An 18,526-nucleotide genomic window follows, 5' to 3' on the forward strand; every position below is an offset into this window, starting at 1 on the left:
TTTTCCCATGGGAACCTAGATTTTTTAGGAAAACGCAGAGGTCTTCCTGAGACAGATTCTTCTAGTGGCTTTCTGTAAAAGCTGAGACAGTGTTCATTTGTCATCACAGATAGCATTAAGTGGGATGGCCTGGGTCCAGGCACATAGCTTTGTGATGTAAGGGTAAAGCGCAGAGAAATTTAAAGAGTTAGTACTTAAGAGATGTCTTTAAGTTAATACTTAACAGAGGATTGAGCAGGATACATTTCTCGTCAGTTGCTGTGTTCATTGTTTCATACATATTTTTTCAACTTGGTCTCATCAGTAGAGTTCAGGTGCAGTGCTAGACTAGGGGCACAGAGATCAGCAGGACACGTTTCCTGATCGTCAGGGAACAGGGGTCCAGCAGAGAAATAACAAGTGGAAGTTGCTGGGAAGGCTCTGGGCAGGAGCTAGGGAGCAGACCGATCATAGAAGAGGTTATCAGGAAATGCTAAAAGGGCATAACCTCACTGAAATTGCGCCCTGGGATTCCAGAACTTAAACCTTCAGGCTGTAGCAAGTTCAAATTTTTATATGACCTGAACTTCAGTAGACAAAAATAAATGTATTTCTTCTATATTTATTTTTGTTTTGACTCAAGCCCCCATTGTCTGATATCAAGAATGTGATCTGATCATGTCCAGATACATGCAGCAACTGTCTTTGTGGTTTTCCCCAGATATTTCAGAGTTAAACTGTCAATTTCATTATTTTCCCAACCCCACTAACTTGATCCCAGAATTGATGGTAGAACCAGATGGGGTCACACTGGCAGCCCATGGACCGCAGTGTCAGAGGGAGAGACCTGTGCTGCCCCATCCTCCTGTCTCCCTTCTGGGCTGCTATCACATGAGACGACACTTGCCCTGTCTGGTTGCTGGCTCCATGGTGTCATCCTCTGAGATGTCACCAGTCTCTATCTGATCCCCAGCTGGTGGGACCCCTCTCCATCTTCTGCTGTGGCATCAGCTCTTTCTCAGCTGATTTTGTGCCCTATTCAGCAGCTGCGGTACAGGTCCCAGGGCTTCCTGGGACCACAAGAAATGTGGGGGGTTCTCTTTCTCTCACACTCAAGGACACACCCATGTCTCTGTGACTGCTCCTTGCCTGCTGCACCACAGTGGCTCAGGGCCACGTCTTTGTTACGCCTGGGAAATGAGGGACGCAGTACTGTCTATGCTAAGCACCCCAACCAGGCTTAGAGAGAGGGACTCTGCTTCTTCTGCAAGGACTTGGTCTAAGCAGGCAGAAGGTCAGGCTCTTGCAAATGCCCCTGTAAATTTTAAAGCAGACCCAGGCTGATTGGGTTCAACTCCATCACTTACTAGCTGTGGGATTTAGGCAAGTCACCCAGGAGGTCACTGAACCTCCCACATCTCCAAAATGAGGGTTATATTGTGCTCCCTCATGAGTTTAAATAGGACCATATATGTAAATTTAATATAAAGTGAAAATGAAAGTTGCTCAGTCGTGTCTGACTCTTGCAACCCCATGAGCTATACAGTCCATGGAATTCTCCTGACCAGAATACTGGAGTGTGTAGCCATTCCCTTCTCCAGGGGATCTTCCCAACCCAGGGATCGAACTGAGGTCTCCTGCATTGCAGGCAGATTCTTTACCAGCTGAGCTGCCATGGAATCCTAAAAATTAAATATAAGTAAAATATAAAAATATCTGTGTCTGTCTCATATGGAACAAAGCCTGGCCCATTGTGTTATGTAAGCCTTAGCTGCCCTGATCACTAGGAATAGCATTAGAATTAGCAGTATTCCACCTTCAACTCTTTTCCTTACCTCTCTCTCTCCCCCACACAGTTCAGGATCTCTCATCTTATCTCTTGAGATAGAGGTAACCATGTGGTTGGTTCAGTTGCTCGGTCACGTCCAGCTCTTTGCAACCCCATGGGCTGCAGCACGCCAGGCTTCCCTCTCCTTTACTCTCTCCCGAAGTTTGCTCAAACTCATGTCCATTAAGTCAGTGATGCTATCCAACCATCTCTTCCCCTATCGCCCCCTTCTCTCCTGCCCTCAATATTCCCCAGCCTCAGAATCTTTTCCAGTGAGTCAGCTCTTCACATCAGGTGGCCAAAGTATTGGAGCTTCAGCATCAGTCCTTCCACTGAATATTCAGGACTGATTTCCTTTAGGATTGACTGGCCTGATCTTGCTGTCCAAGGGACTCTTAAGAGTCTCCTCCAGCATCACAGTTTGAAAGCTTCAATTCTTTGGCACTCAGCCTTCTTTATGGTCCAGCTCTTAGATCCATACGTGACTACTGGAAAAACCATAGCTTTGAATATATAGACATTTGTCAGCAAAGTGATAGCCTTACTCAGACTATATTCTTCCATTTCTTTTACTTACACAAAGACTACAGCTTTTTTTCTTTAGTATTTTTTAAGGATTTAGTCCCTTTATTTTCAATGGCCTTTGACAACAGTCCCCATCAGTGCTGATCTCCTGTTTTGCAGACCAAACAGGATGGTTATGGGGCCAAGGCACACATGGGGAAACGCCTGAGTTAAGTTCCCAGGTAATGCCTTCAACAGGTAGTCTCCAGAACTGTGGTTAGGGAGGTTCAGGGAAAAGCTGTACCACGGTGGTGGCTGCATCTCTGTGTTTGCATCTCGCACAGGACTCAGGAATTGATATCGGGGACATCACTGCAAGGAAGGCTCTGAGAAAACAGCTGCAGTGCAAGACCTTCCGGTGGTACCTGGTCAGCGTGTACCCAGAAATGAGGATGTACTCGGACATCATTGCCTACGGGGTGGTAAGGAGCCCACCCTTGGGGTTTCATCCAGACACATCCGCCCAAGTGGGACCTGTGATAGACCTGGGGACAAGAGGCTGGTTTCTGGAGCTTCATGTGAAGCAGCCTATACGTTCATAGCCCACACCTCTCCATTCCCTTGAGAGGGGTGCTTAGTCTCTCCTTACAATCCTAAGCAATTCAGCGCTGGCCCCAAACATGAATATGCCACTTAATAAAGCAAAAACATGCAGTTAGGTTAAGATCGCAAGACAACCCCAACTGTTTCCCAAGTATGGGTGCCTGAGATTCTACCGACCAGCCTGCATGCCTCCCTCACCCAAGGTGCAATGCCTTCCACTCATGCAGAGCCTCCTAGAAAGCAGATCTGGGAAACATATCCTTCCAGAGTTCATTGGATTTTGAGTGATGTTTTAGTACTGCTTATTGATTGGCGGTTCCCCCAGCAGAGGCAGCAAGACAGAGAGGCAGAGCAGAGGGTTTGGGTCCACATGGACCTGGTTCCAAGCTTGACCCAGCCACTTCCTGAGCAAGTGTCTTAATGTCTGTGGTTCTCAGTTTCTTCATATGTTAAGTGGGGTAAAATAATGCTCTCCTCAAGGGTAGAAGAGAGTCTCCGATATAGAAATGTAGTTTGTGTCTGAGGTTAAAATACTTTGAAGATGATAAACTCTCCCCATGCTTCCAATATCCCCAGGACATTACAACTCTTAAGGTATTTTAAATACCTGATTGATTTTTGGATATCTGTCCTGGTTTTTGCTGAGTGAACACATGAAGATTCTCTGTGACAGTTAAGCCCTCAAAATTACCCTCGTAACTATCCCCTGGGGTTACTAGGCTCACTCCCTGCCCCTGGTGTGTTACAGATGGGGAAAGAAAGAAGCGCAGTGACTGCCCATGTTCACACAGGTCGTCAACCTGAGTGAAACTGACTCTAGAACATCAGCTTCTGATATCACTCCCATTCCTCCCTTTGGAGTGTCCCCTCAGACCTTTTAGATATTCCAGGATGAAAACTTGACGGAAGAATTCTTCCTCTGATGGCCTGTGGCCAGAACTGAGTTCAAGGCCTGCCTCAGCAGGAACTTAATGGGCACAGCCTCAGCCTGGAGAGGAAGGATTCTGCTGAAGGGCCGGCTTCAGTGTTCCCTTGGGCTTGCCAATGCTCACATCCTAGGATTCTAAAGGAGATAGCGCCAGGGTACCAGGAACTGCCCCTTTCTACCCCCCTGCAGGGCCTCTGTTGTCCCCAGAGGCCTGACTATCAGAGGGGGTTGTGCCTTCCCATGAGAGTCCCCGTGCTGTGGCTGACATGTCCTGAGAGAACTGCTCAGTAGCCTCTCGCCTCCCCGCTTCTCAGGCTGGTATAATTCAAATGTCAGGAAACTCCTCAGCTGGCGCTGCTCAGCGGTTACCTGAGCCCCCAGATCCTGCCTTCACCGTGGAAGCACACTGGACTGTGAGGTGCCCATCTGCCCCATCCAGCTCCCCAGAACCGTCCTGAGGACACAGCTGATATCTATCCACAGCACATTATGTGTGCTGCCTGGTTACACTTGGACCAAAATAGGACAGACATGCTACTGTGGCTCCGGAGAAGCTGTTGGCCCAGGCCCCTGAGAGCCAAGGCAAGCTTCTGGATTCACGGTCTCACCAAGCTATCAGCTGTAGCTAAAAGTATTTGCCAAACTCAGCCAGAGAGGCATAACAGTGGAGGTGCCTGCACGCAGCCATTGCAGTCCTGGGTCTGGGCCCAAGATATTCTGGTCGTGTAAGCAAGAGTCTCATCGTAGGAGCACAGATAGCACGTTCACCATGTAGACCCCTCACCCAGATCACTCCCAGAAACCTTTGGCTGGTCAAATAGTAAGTGGCATATCCGCGTTGCGATCTGGATCTGGCTGAGTCCACAGTGGGGGCTGTTTTCACTCTGTCCTGCTGAAAACCCATCCTCCCGCCACTCCAGAGGGCTGCGCTGTGTCAGCCATTCCTGGGACTGGCGGACGTCTGTGACCCTGCACGTGTGCATTCGCTGGCTACTGTTCAGGGCTCAGCTGGAGCCCCTCTCTCCTGCCTCCTCCACGGGCTGCGCTCTTACATGAGCAGAGACACTTGCTTGTCCAGAAGCGTAATGAACTCAATAAGGGCAGTAAGCTGGTGATGGTTGAGGCAGGATGCAGTGCAAGAGCAAGACAATTTGTGGAGCTGAATCTTTCTTCCTGGTGATTACTTTTACTCTGAAGTGGAGAGACCAGATGTCTTCTCGGTGAAGGTTTTTTTTTTTTTCCCTTCCAACTCATGCCTAAACTTCATTGCTCAGGTCAAATAACCCCCTGGAACTCTCAGGCCGCTGTCAAGTCTGAATAACCCAGACCGTTAATCTAATAAAAGGTCTCCTTAATGCCTCCGGCAGGCAGAAGGATCATGGGCCTTGCAGTGTGGGCATGGGCCTCCCCCAGGATTCTGAGCTTCGGGCCTGGGAGACAGCATGGCTTCGAGTAATCCCAGCTCTGGTGCTGACAGGAGAGATGGAGTGGCATCCAGAAACAGACATGCCTGTTTCTGAAAGTTAGCTTTGCTACTCAATCACTGTGTAGCCCTGGCAGTTTGTAAAACCTTAAAGGTTAGAGTCATATCACTTCCTGGGACATGTTTCACAGTCTCACGATTGTCACCATTTGATGATGGAAAGAGCTTGGGCTTTGGAGACAGACTCCAGCTCTGCCATTTTTCCAACTCTGAGGCCATTCATTCATTACTCATTTTCTTCATTCATTCATCCCATAAGGGCTTACTGTCTAATATGCGCCAGGGCTGTCCTGTGTCACAGGCAGTGAGAAAGCCTTCGACGTAGTCTGGTGACTGATAGAGGAGCCAGGCAAGTAGAGAAGTGACGAGAACACAGCGTGTAAGTGCTGCGCTCAGAGAAATGGAGGTATGGTGGCCTCACACCCAGATGCAAGTCAGGAAAGGCTTCCAGAGTGACGGAGAGGCTGAGAACCACGGGAGGAGGAGGGCTTAGTCGGGGGAAAGAGAAGGCCAAAGCAGAGGGCCCATGCAGTGGGAACAGCGTTACAGACCGAGAGGTGAGGCAGAGCTTCTTGCTACAACATAACTTCCTGCACCCTTAAGAGAGTTAACATTACCAATCTGGCTGAGTAATTTTGAGGATTAGGTGGGATAATGCATGGAAAGCCCTTCACCTGGAAACTGGGACATAGATGCAGTCATAAATGCTAACTTCCCTGACTGGCTTTCAGGATAGTTATAGCAGTAATAATAGCACCTAATAGTTATTGCACTTTTGCTGTTTGTCAGGCCCTGTACTAAGCACTTGCAGAGATTATTTCAGTTAATCCACAAACGTATGAGTTTGGCACTATAATTATCCGTATTTAAGAGAGAGAAGGAAACAGACAAGGAGTACTGTTGCTTTGCCCAAGACTAAACAGCTGGAGCCAAGATTTCATCTCAGCCTGTCTCTCCCAACTTCCTCATCAGACAAGCTGCTTAATGGGGGATGGACGACACAGAATCAAAGAGGACTTTATCAAAAGTCACCACCCACCCTCATTCAGAGGCCAGCTTTGGGGGCCCACAGGAGAGCCATGTCTGATACCAGGGCTTTCTGGAACTTTATGCAGGTCTCACTAATGGATCACGGCTTCAGATGTGACAGACAGCCCTCCGTGGGCCGTGGGAGGAGTCCAGGGTGTATTTTCATGTACTCCTCCCACGCAGGCCAGTCAGGTAGTTGGTTTATGATAGAGGATTTCATGCTGCATGGATGCTTCTGGGGCCCTGCCTAGGGAGCTGATACATGTTCATGTTTCTCCGGAACCTCTAAACTCCAAGTTTGAGATTGAGCTGCTATCACCCCGTAAGGGAAAGGGAGCTGAAAAGAAGAGAATTTGACTCTGTTCTTTGTCCCCTGTCAAGAACAGGATGTTCACAGATCAAGTGTGGGCCTCCAGTTATCTGTTGTGCTTCACACTTGTTAATTCACTGCACTCCTACCATGAAGACTACAAAAACTTAGCCTCTGTCTGCCTCTGGCCCTCCCCGGATAGATGACTCACCTGTGGCCCATTGCCGTGGTCTCCCCTGGACCCCCATCTCCAGCCTCCAGTTGTAAATGAAGTGCTTTGATCACTAAGAAGAGCTGTGTAAGCTAGCTTCAGTTTAGGTGGGTAAAGATACCATAAGCTCTCTTACAGGCCCAGGAACTGAAGTACAGCTGGACCCAGGCACTCGCGCTGGGAAGCCACGAAAACCACAGCGGGGGCAGGATCATCTCTTGTCTCTAAATCCGTCTGCCTCCTGCTTCATCCCCCCTTCATCACAGCTGGATTTCTCTGTTTGCACAAGCCCAACAGATCCCCACACCCGATCTAAATGGTCCCACAATCTGAGTGGCCAGCACCCACTGAGCATGGTGTTTGGTCTCTCATCAGGATTCCTAGGGCAGAATAAGAGGATGATGAGATGGTCACATTCCAGAAAGAGAAGGATGGGGAGAGAGGAGGAAAGAAAGAGAATTGTCAATTCATTCTAAACTAAGAGTTGGTGCCTGCCCTGGTCTCCTCAGCTGTGGCATGTAAGCAGGGCCACGTGAACCACAAGCTGCCCTTTCCAAGGGCTGAGAGTGGGCTTAAGCCAGAAGGGGACATTGAATATCAGCTTTCCTTCCTGTGCTAAGATATTGCTTCATAGGACTTTTGTACTGTTGATTGGCATGTGTTTGTAGGTGAGGATAAGAGACACCTCTCTCCTCTCCTATTCCCCCTCTGGTCCGCGTCTCTCTTATTCACCCACCAGACCTTCCAGTCTAGGGAAACTTCATGAGCCGGGTCCCCACTGGGGCCTGGCCAGCCACTGCTGGATCTGGAGGAGACAGAGAAGGCCTGATCCCAGGGGACATCCCAGGCCCCCCAAACAGCTGACATGTTCCTCTCGTCCCTCAACCCTCAAGAACAAAGTCTTCTATCCAGGGACTTCTGTTGGCCATTATGCCACCCTTGTGCAAAAGGAGAGGATGGGAAATGTAGTGCCATCTGTGTGTGTGTGTGTGTGTGTGTGTGTGTGTGTGTATGTGCCATATTTTTACCTAGACCCTCTCAGCTCCCAAAATCCTGTTTAACAGCATCCAAGTTCTTGTCCTTCAGAGGAGACTGCTCTGGCTTCAGCACCTTTAATGCAAGGCCAACACTGTTGGTTTCTTGGTATTTGTTGGTACTTGTTGATTTCTATAGTATTCAGGGTTGACTGAAAGCAGAGTTGACTACAGAAGCAGAGCCTGTCTCAGTGGAATGCTTGTTTCTCCTGATTTAACGCTTTTATTTCTCTGTTTCTTTTGTGTGACTCCCTCTCCTCTGGTGTTCAGTTGCAGAACTCCCTGAAGACTGATTTGTGTCTTGATCAGGGTCCAGAGACAGAAAATGTTCCTATTGTGTACATCTGCCACGGGATGACACCCCAGGTGAGTGTTCTGAGATCCCCGTGCCGGGTGTGTACATGTGTGTGTCTGGTGGGAAAAGAGAAGCTAAACTCTCTCATGGCTACTCTGGGCCCATGGACCTTGGGGGCTTTTCATTAGAAATTATCCTCATGAGAAGAAAAGAGAGTCATACTTAAATGCCTGGAAGGAGTCTAAAGGAGCAGGGGCTGGGATGCCAGGATCCCCTGGGGTGGGCCCATGGACCTTAGGGGGTTTTCATTAGAAAGTATCCTCATGAGAAGAAAAGAGAGTCATACTTAAATGCCTGGAAGGAGTCTAAAGGAGCAGGGGCTCGGATACCAGGATCCCCTGGGGTGGGCACAAGGAAGGTGATACATCTCTGCAGAGAGACACCTGCCTCCGTTGGGGAGACTGTCACAGATTACAGTCTTGGCTCTGGCAGCCATGCCTTTCCCTGGCTGGAGGGAGCCCTAAGTTTCCCCTAGACTCCCTGCCATCTCAGAATCTCTTCAGAGTGCCTCAGGTTCTGCCCTTTGGTCCATCATAGCTGGGACCAAAATTTATAGCCATGAGATCCTTTCTAGGTCTTCTGACCTTCTAGCAGAGAATGAAGGGAAGCTACCAGAAAAGTAAGTTATCCCCCTAAAATTCTCCATTCATAGTCTAGGCTTCAGATATCCAAAGAGGACGTTGAGACACTGGCAAGAAAAATGATTTATTCAACAAAGTACAATGGACAATCAATGGCCAAGGACAGCATAGACTGACTGATTATGACTTGGCATTTTCAGAGTTTGCTTATCTTACCTCCAGAAGTATAAAATGATTTTTAAAAGATACTTTAGTATAGAAGATACATGTGTTTGTGCAGTTGAAGTTAAGTGTTTTAAAGAGCTGTTACCTGCCTAAACTGAAGGTTATACCACTGGAGGATACCTGAAGGTTATACCACTGGAGGATACCGTGATGTGTCGCTAATGTACCATCCCAGGACTTTCCAGAAATTGCCCACGGTGATCTCTACCACCTGGTCCTTTTTGTGGGCCGAGCTGCTGTGACATCACTGATCGGTCAGTCACAGTCAGCAGATCACATTATCGTCACACCACACAGTATATCAACTCATTCTCCATTATTAGCATGGTGTAACATTTTTAATGAGTGACTACTTTTATGCAAGCTTTTTGTTGGTATGTAACATATATGCAGAAAATAGACAAATTATAAGTGTACAGAGTAATGAACTTTCAGAGCAAACACACCTGTGGAACAGCACCCAGGTCAAAAAAAAAAAAACAAAAAAACACAGTATTGCTTTGAGCCTTGTGTAAATAGTATCATAGGGTGTATGCTTTCTCATTTTTGAATCTTTCGTTCATCATTATTTCTGTATACATATAGTTGTAATCTGTTCATTGTTTTCCTGCCATGTCATATTCCGTTTTATGAACATGCCGTGTTTACTGTGTATTCTACTGCTGATGGACAGTTGGGCTACTGCCAGGTTGGGAATATTACAAATACTCCTGCTATGGACATTCTCGTCCGTGTCTTTTGGTGTGCATATGTACTCATTTCTTCTGGATTTAAACCTAGAAGTCGAATCACTGAGTCATAGGGTTGACGTATGATCACTTTTAGCAGACCCTGCCTGTATTAGTTTCCAAGGGCTGCTGTAACAAAATGCCAGAAACCAGATAGCCTAAACAATAGGAATGCATTTGCTCACAGTTCTGAGGCTGAAAGTCCAAGATCAAAGTGCCAGCTGCGTTGGTCTCTCTTGGAGTTTGCAGATAGACACCTCTCACTGTGTCCTTGTGTGGCAACGGGGAAAGAATGAGCAAGCTCTCTGGAGTCTCTTATTAAAAGGACACTAATCCTATTGCATCAGAGCTCTGCCCTTATGACCTCGTTTAACCTTAATGTGAAGGTCTGGGAAATTCTCAGCCTATCCACATTACAAAAAATGAGAAAGGTTGATTTGGAGAGAATACTGGTGGCTCAGAGGTTAAAACGTTTGCCTGCAAGGCGGGAGACCCGGGTTCAATCCCTGGGTCGGGAAGATCCCCTGGAGAAGGAAATGGCAACCCACTCCAGTACTCTTGCCTGGAAAATCCCATGGACGGAGGAGCCTGGTAGGTTACAGTCCACGGGGTCGCAAAGAGTCGGACACGACTGAGCGACTTCACTTCACCAAAAGTGCTACTGAACAATCATTTGATTAAGAGATAAAGGGTGGGGCTCTTGGACTTAACCAACCATCTCACAGCAGAAGGCATCAATAGAGAGGGGATTATACCAGCAGGGACGCTGCCAGTTTGAAGTAAAGGTAAATCCGGGAAAGATAAAGAACACTATTGCACATCTTGGATTCTGTAAGATGGGACCATAAAGCTATTCAGTTGTTAACATGTACTGTTCCACAAGAAAAGGGACAAAGCATACTGAAGGTGATTTAGAGATCATCAGGGCACAAGTCTTTACTCCTACCACTGCCCCCAGGGTAAGGCTGTTCACTCAAAGGATGGGCCTGCCACTCTGGTTTCAGTGGGCCAGGATGACCCTGCCCCAAGCCAGTGGGGTGGGACCAAGGCAGTAAGCAGCTTGGACAGGGCCGCTCCAGAGAGCCAAAGGGGCAGGCTGCCCCACAGAGCAGTTAGGGGTGATGCTCCCACCCCAGTGGGCCTGGAGGGCAGAGTATCCAGACAAAGGTGATTTTTCCTGAGCCTTAAGATCCAGTGGAATTTTGCCTTTCTGGGTTTTGGGCTTGCTTGCGACCCATCACCCCTTTCTTCCTTCCAGTTTCTCCCTTTTGGAATGTGATCACCTATCCTATGCCTGTCTCACCATCATATTTTGAAAGTGCATAACTTGTCTGATTTCACAGGTTCTTAGCTGGAGAGAAACTCTGCCTCAGAATGAATCATACCTTGAGTCTCCCACATATTTGATTTAGATGATATCTTGACTGTAGAGTCAATGCTGGAATGAGCTAAGACTTTCAAGGCTGTTGGGATGAAGGGAATGTACATTGCGTGAAAGAAGGAAATTAATTTGGGGGGCCAAGAGCAGAATGCTATAGACTGAAACTGTGTCACTCCAAAATTCACGTGTTGAAGTGCTGAGCCTGTCTGTGTGCGGAGTAAAGAAGTAATCAGTTTAAATAAGGTCATAAAGTGCAACGCTGATTTTATGGGGATCGTGTCCTTATAAGGAGAACCACCCGAGCGCTCCGTCACTCTCTGCCATGTAAGGGCACAGCAAGAAGGTGGCCATTTGCACCAGAAACTCTCACCAGAAACTGAGCAGGCCACCACCTTGATCTTAGACTTCCCGACTCCAAAACTGTGCGAAAATATAAACAAGGTCATAGGTAGTTCCATCTTCCTTTAAGCCACCCAGTCTGTGGCATTTTGTTATGGCAGCCAGAGCCATCTAATACACTGCCCAATGGTTTTCCTAAGTAGTTGTATTAATTTTTACCCCACCAGCCATACGTGAGAGTTGTAGTTCTTCCCCATCCTTGGCGGTATTCCATATTATCTGTCTTCCTAAACTTCTAGACATTGTGGTGGTTGTATACGGCTATCACGTTGTAGTTTTAATTTGCATTTCTCTGCTTGTTCATGCAGTCAGGCACCTGAGTTTCAGTTGTTCCTGAGTGTGGGCCAAGATGGCCCAGGTCATAGTAGTTCCATCTCGGTGTAAATTCCCTCTCTGCGTTGTAACACGTATGATCCAAGACGCAATAGGTGCACTCACTTTTAACGAATCTCGGTGGAAACCTGTGGTGTCGGTGCTCATCTGCATCTCTGGCCACATGTCAGACGTCTCCTCTGTGGGATGGTGGGCGCCTGTTCAAGCCAAGCCTGCCAGCTGCAGGTGCTTCAGGACGGGGCAGTCTATGCTGTGAGGAGCATGGATTCTGGAGCCAGATTGCCTGAGTCCAAACGGCAGCTTTGAAACTTTCCAGTTGTGAACCTTTGGACAGGTTTTTAAATGTGGGCCTATTTCTTTCACCTGTAAAATATGGATTAATAATGGTGTATACCATAAAGAACAATGTTGTAAGGATTTAATACATTTAAAATAATGCCTAGCATATAGAAAGGGCTCAATAAATGTTTAGCTATTACTATTGCTATGATGACATTATTAGTACCACTGATCATTGAGCCTTGCTCAGTATAAATACCCTCCAGTTTCTAACTCCAGCTCACACTGGACTGACTTTCCTTGACCTCAGATGTCATGTGCTGTGGGCTCCAACCTTGGTCAAAGCTGACCCATAGGCTATGAGAGCATTTTGCTATAGTAGCAAAAATGCAGTGGGGTAGCAGTGAGGGCAGTGAATGGGGCATCAGGAAGCCTGAGCTTGGTCTTGGCACACATTTGCAATCACCTTAACCCTCTCTGGGCCTTATTTTGTTTCATTCTTTTACTGAGGTATGCTTTTACACTAAGGTATACACATCTTAATTGGAGAAGGAAATGGCAACCCACTCCAGTGTTCTTGCCTGGAGAATCCCAGGGACGGGGGAGCCTGGTGGGCCGCCGTCTATGGGGTCGCACAGAGTCGGACACGACTGAAGCGACTGTGCAGCAGCAGCAGCATACACATCTTAAGAATACAGTTCAGTGAGTTTCCACATTCGTAGACGTTGTACTGGCACCACCTACATCAAACCCGTCATCCCAGTGGGCTTCCTCATTCTGCCTCTTGGTCATTACCTCCATCCAAGGCTATGTGTTAGTCGCTCAGTCGTGTCCAGATCTTTGTGAACCCATGGACTGTACCCCTCCAGGCTTCTCTGTCCATGGAATTCTCCAGGCAAGAATACTGGAGTGGGTTGCTATTTCCTTCTCCAGGGGATCTTCCCGACCCAGGGATTGAACCCAAGTCTCCCACATTGTGGACGGATTCTTTACCATCTGAAACACCAGGGAAGCCCAGGTAATGACAATTTTCATCTCTAGCACGATTGATTAGTTTTGCTTGGGTCTGTGTTCTTATCTGCCAGTGAGGAAGTTGGACTGGCCATCTCCAGGCCCAGCTCTGCCAGCTCTGCCAATCTGCTTACCTTGAATTCTTTTGTTCTGAAATCCAGTTGCCTAGGATGTTGTGAGCTTGTGCTGTGCTTGCCAGGAATACTTGGAGTTGCCTTGCCTTGATGCTTTGTAAATCAGCTTTTTGTTGTGGAGCTGCAGCAGGCCTTAAAATCTTGGGTCCCCCCCCAATCCCCCACAGTACCTTCCTGTAACTGGTCTGTACATGAACACTGGGGCCCAGCTGCCCTCTCCTACCAGGCTTGAGGTACATAGCCGTCAATACCCAGAAGTAAGGAAGCTTAAGGCTAGCCTCAAATCACACACATTTCCAAGAACAGGGGGGTGTGGGGACTCTGCTGTGGCAGGAATTTGTTGAGTCTGGCCTTCCCAACGAGTTGGGAGAGCTGGGGAGAACTGGGTCATCCTGGAGATGGGCTGTGTATCCTTGGCAGGTGTTCATCCATCCATTAGGGTGGACTGCATCCGTGGTGCAGGCCCTGGTCATAGCAAACACCCTTTTCCAACAACGCAAGAGAAGACTCTACACATGGACATCACCAGATGGTCAATACTGAGATCAGATTGATTATATTCTTTGCGGCCAAAGATGGAGAAGTTCTGTACAGTCAGCAAAAACAAGATCGGGAGCTGACTGTGGCTCAGATCATGAACTCCTTATTGCCAAATTCAGACTTAAATTGAAGAAAGTAGGGAAAACTACTAGACCATTCAGGTATTACCTACATCAAATCCCTTACCATTACACAGTGGAAATGACAAATTAGATTCAAGGGATTCTATCTGATAGACAGAGTGCCCGAAGAACTATGGATGGAGGTTCAAGACACTGTAAAAGAGGCAGTGATCAATACCATCCCCAAGAAAAAGAAATGCAAAAAGGCAAAATGGTTGTCTGAGGAGGCCTTACAAATAGCTGAGAAAAGAAGAGAAGTGAAAGCAAAGGAGATAAAGGAAAGATATACCCATCTGAATGCAGAGTTTCAAAGAATAGCAAGGAGAGATAAGAAAGCCTTCTGCAGTGATCAATGCAAAGAAATAGAGGAAAACAACAGAATGGGAAAGACTAGAGATCTCTTCAAGAAAATTAGAGACACCAAGGGAACATTTCATGCAAAGATGAGCACAATAAAGGACAGAAACTTGTATGGACCTAACAGAAGCAGAAGATATTAAGAAGAGGTGGCAAGAATACACAGAAGAACTGTACAAAAAAGATCTTCATGACCCAGATAACCACAGTGGTGTGATCACTCACCTAGAGCCAGACATCCTGGAATGTGAAGTCAAGTGGGCCTTAGGAGGCATCACTACGAACAAAGCTAGTGGAGGTGATGGAATTCCAGTTGAGCTCTTTCAAATCCTGACAGATGATGCTGTGAAAGTGCTGCACTCAATATGCCAGCAAATTTGGAAAAAACTCAGCAGTGGCCACAGGACTGGAAAAGGTCAGTTTTCATTCCAATCACAAAGAAAGGCAAAGCCAAAGAATGCTCAAACTACCGCACAATTGCACTCATCTCACTCACTAGCAAAGTAATGCTCAAAATTCTTCAAGCCAAGCTTTAACAGTACGTAAACTGTGAACTTCCAAATGTTCAAGCTGGATTTAGAAAAGGCAGAGGAAAGAAAGTGAAGTCACTCAGTCGTGTCTGACTCCTTGCAACCCCGTGGGCTATAGCCTACCAGGCTCCTCCATCCATGGGATTCTCTAGGAAAGAATACTGGAGTGGGTTGCCATTTCCTTCTCCAGGGGATCTTCCCAACCCAGGGATCGAACCCAAATCTCCCTCATTGCGGGCAGATGCTTTATCCTCTGAGCCACAAAGGAAGCCCAATCAGATATCAAATTGCCAACATCCATTGAATCATCGAAAAAGCAAGAGAGTGCCAGAAAAGCATCTACTTCTGCTTTATTGACTATGCCAAAGTCTTTGACTGTGTGGATCACAACAAACTGTGGGAAATTCTTCAAGATGTGGGAATACCATACCACCTTAACTACCTCCAGAGAAATCTGTATGCAGGTCAACAAGCAACAGTTAGAACTGGACATGGAACAACAGACTGGTTCCAAATTGGGAAAGGATTATGTCAAGGCTCTATATTGTCACCCTGCTTATTTAACTTATATGCAGAGTACATCATGAAAATGCTGAACTGGAAGAAGCACAAGCTGGAATCAAGATTGCCAGGAGAAAAACCAATAACCTCAGATATGCAGATGACACCACTCTTATGGCAGAAAGCGAAGAAGAACTGAAGAGCTTCTTGATTAAAGTGAAAGACAAGAGTGAAAAAGTTGGCTTAAAACTCAAGATTCAAAAAACTAAGATCATGGCATCTGGTCCCATCACTTCATGGCAAATAGATGGGGAAACAATGGAAACAGTCACGGATTTTATTTGGAGGGGCTCCAAAATCACTGCAGATGGTGACGGTAGTCATGAAATTAAATGACGCTTACTCCTTGGAAGAAAAGTTATGACCAACCTAGACAGCATATTAAAAAGCAGAAACATTACTTTGCCAACAAAGGTCCATCTAGTCAAAGCTATGGTTTTTTCAGTAGTCATGTATGGATGTGAGAGTTGGACTGTAAAGAAAACTGAGTGCCTAAAAAGTGATGCTTTTGAACTGTGGTATTGGAGGAGACGCTTAAGAGTCCCTTGGACTGCAAGGAGATCAAACCAGTCTATCCTAAAGGAAATCAGTCCTAATATTCATTGGAAGGACTGATGCTGAAGCTGCAACTCTAATACTTTGGCCCTTTGATGCAAAGAACTGACTCATTTGAAAAGACCCTGATGCTGGGAAAGATTGAACGTGGAGGAGAAGGGGATGACAGAGGATGAGATGGTTGGATGGCATCACCGACTAATGGACATGAGTTTGAGTAGACTCCAGGAGTTGGGGATGGATGGAAACCTGTCATGCTGCAGTCCATGGGGTTGCAAAGAGTTGGACATGACTGAGCGACTGAACTGAACTGACTGAGGTGCAGGGGATAAGCAGATGGTAAGAAGGCAGGGCCTCTGGTTCTCAAGGCTTCCCAATGGCATCTACTAACCCTTAAGAAATTGATTACCTCATGGAAGAGACAAGATGAGGAGGAGGATGACCTTAGTACAAGGTCAGGGTACATCTCGGAAGGGGACTGTGAAAAGATACAGGCCTCAGGGATACTCTGAATCTCCTAGGTTTGGTCCAAATAAAATCCTCAACATGCATTTCTAGGAGCATTTCCCCTCCTACTAACAGTTCTCAGCAAATCTTTTGGGACCATGGCCACAGAGGTCAAGGAGAACCCAAGGAAGTCCACAGACGGGACTGCCACATGCAGTCGTGCAGGTTGTGCACTGCGCAACTCCAGCAGGGGGGTGTGACATCTCCCATTGTTATCTGGGGAACAGAGACCTACCCACGATGACAGTCTTGCTGGCCTCTGGTATGAAACCCCATATATTCCTTCCTGAGCATCACACTTGATAGGAAGCATACAAATGTTAAAAGGCAAATGACGAGGTACATAATGGTCAAGAACCAGACTACCTGGGTTCAAATCCCAGCCTTATCACTTACTAACCCAGTTCCCTGGGTAAGTGTCATAACTTCTCTGTGTCAATTTCACAACCTGAAAAGTAGAGATTATAGTAGCATCTACCCTTTAGGGTTGTTTTAAGAATTAAATAAACATTCATTTTAAGAATTAAATAAACAATAAATTGATGCACATGAAACACTTAGACAATAAACCTGGAACACAGTCATTGCTTGCTAAATATTGGATAATTATTACCAGATTGGCAAAGACCATGTCCTTAAGAAAGGGAATTGTGTAGCCTGGAGAAAATTAGATTCAAGAGGGATATGAAACTTCCAAAATTATAAGGACACAGAGATTTGAATATAATAAGGAAGAAGAGGGAAAGAAGGGAGGCCCTCGGGCTGGCTAAGCTCATCCTGCTGACTGGAAGGTGAACTTCCCTTCCTTCTTTTCCTCATCCAAATTTCTAAATTTTTCCATTTGGGGTTTTAAAAATACAGGTTCTCAGAAAGAACCTGTATCAACCACGTAATAATCAGTCCCAAATCACACTAGCATTAACTAATCAATTTTAAAAAAAGGAAAACATGACTCTTAAATTAAACATGTAATGAAAGCATATTTAGCTCATTAATAAAGGAAGCAGCAAGCAGGTTCTGAAAGCATTTGAGGAACTCAGTGTCTGTGGGCATTTTCTAAAGAAGAGTGTTAGAATAAGACTGTAAATTCGATCCAAAAGTAGTTAACAGCCTACAGAGAAATAGAATCATAGCCTATGATGTGATCTTTTCAACCCAGACAGAAATCTAGAAGTTAATGTGTCTGCTGCTGCTGCTGCTTAAGTCACTTCAGTCGTGTCTGACTCTGTGTGACCCCATAGATGGCAGCCCACCAGGCTCCCCCATCCCTGGGATTCTCCAGGCAAGAACACTGGAGTGGGTTGCCATTTCCTTCTCCAATGCATGAAAGTGAAAAGTGAAAGGGAAGTCGCTCAGTTGTGTCCGACTCTTAGCGACTCCATGGACTGCAGCCCACCAGGCTCCTCCGTCCATGGGACTTTCCAGGCAAGAGTGTGTCTGAGTACTAATCAAAAGGTTAATAACAAAGTCAAACATGGGTATATTCTCTTGGAAAATTACATACTCTTGGGTGGGCTTATTAGACAATGCTCTACTATGATACTGAATGGATAGATTACCTCCCTTCCCTTTTGCCTTATTCCCAAGTTTTAGGTATTTCTCTTAGTCTTTTCACAAAGTTGGCTAAAGGTGGGGTGACTCTCCAGGCCGTTAGTGACTCAGAAACCCTTATGGATTCATAGCCTAAGCACATGGTCTTTCCTCCAATTATTTCCTGCTGCTGCTGCTGCTAAGTCGCTTCAGTCGTGTCCGACTCTGTGCGACCCCATAGACGGCAGCCCACCACGCTCCCCCATCCCTGGGACTCTCCAGGCAAGAACACTGGAGTGGGTTGCCATTTCCTTCTCCAATGCATGAAAGTGAAAAGTGAAAGTGAAGTCGCTCAGTCATCCCCTAGGGCAGCTGTAACAAAGAAGCCCAAACTGGGTGGCTTAGAGAATGGAGATTCATCATCTCACAGTTCTGAAGGCTAGAAGTCAGACTGCAGTGTCGGCAGGGCCGTGCTCCCTCTGAAGGCAT

General features: G+C 46.6%; 1 protein-coding gene across 2 annotated transcripts in view; it reads left to right on the plus strand.

Annotated features, from left to right (window-relative positions):
- GALNT18 (polypeptide N-acetylgalactosaminyltransferase 18) overlaps positions 1-18,526 on the plus strand; it is a 354,973-nt gene that overhangs the window by 295,557 nt on the left and 40,890 nt on the right. For both annotated transcript variants that reach the window (XM_068988668.1, XM_068988669.1), the window contains 2 exons: positions 2,656-2,793; positions 8,180-8,275. In XM_068988668.1, the coding sequence (XP_068844769.1) occupies positions 2,656-2,793; positions 8,180-8,275 (234 nt within the window). The remainder of the gene's footprint in view (positions 1-2,655; positions 2,794-8,179; positions 8,276-18,526) is intronic.

The sequence above is a fragment of the Capricornis sumatraensis genome, chromosome 16, assembly GCF_032405125.1.
Source record: "Capricornis sumatraensis isolate serow.1 chromosome 16, serow.2, whole genome shotgun sequence".
In the NCBI taxonomy this organism is placed as follows: domain Eukaryota; kingdom Metazoa; phylum Chordata; class Mammalia; order Artiodactyla; family Bovidae; genus Capricornis; species Capricornis sumatraensis.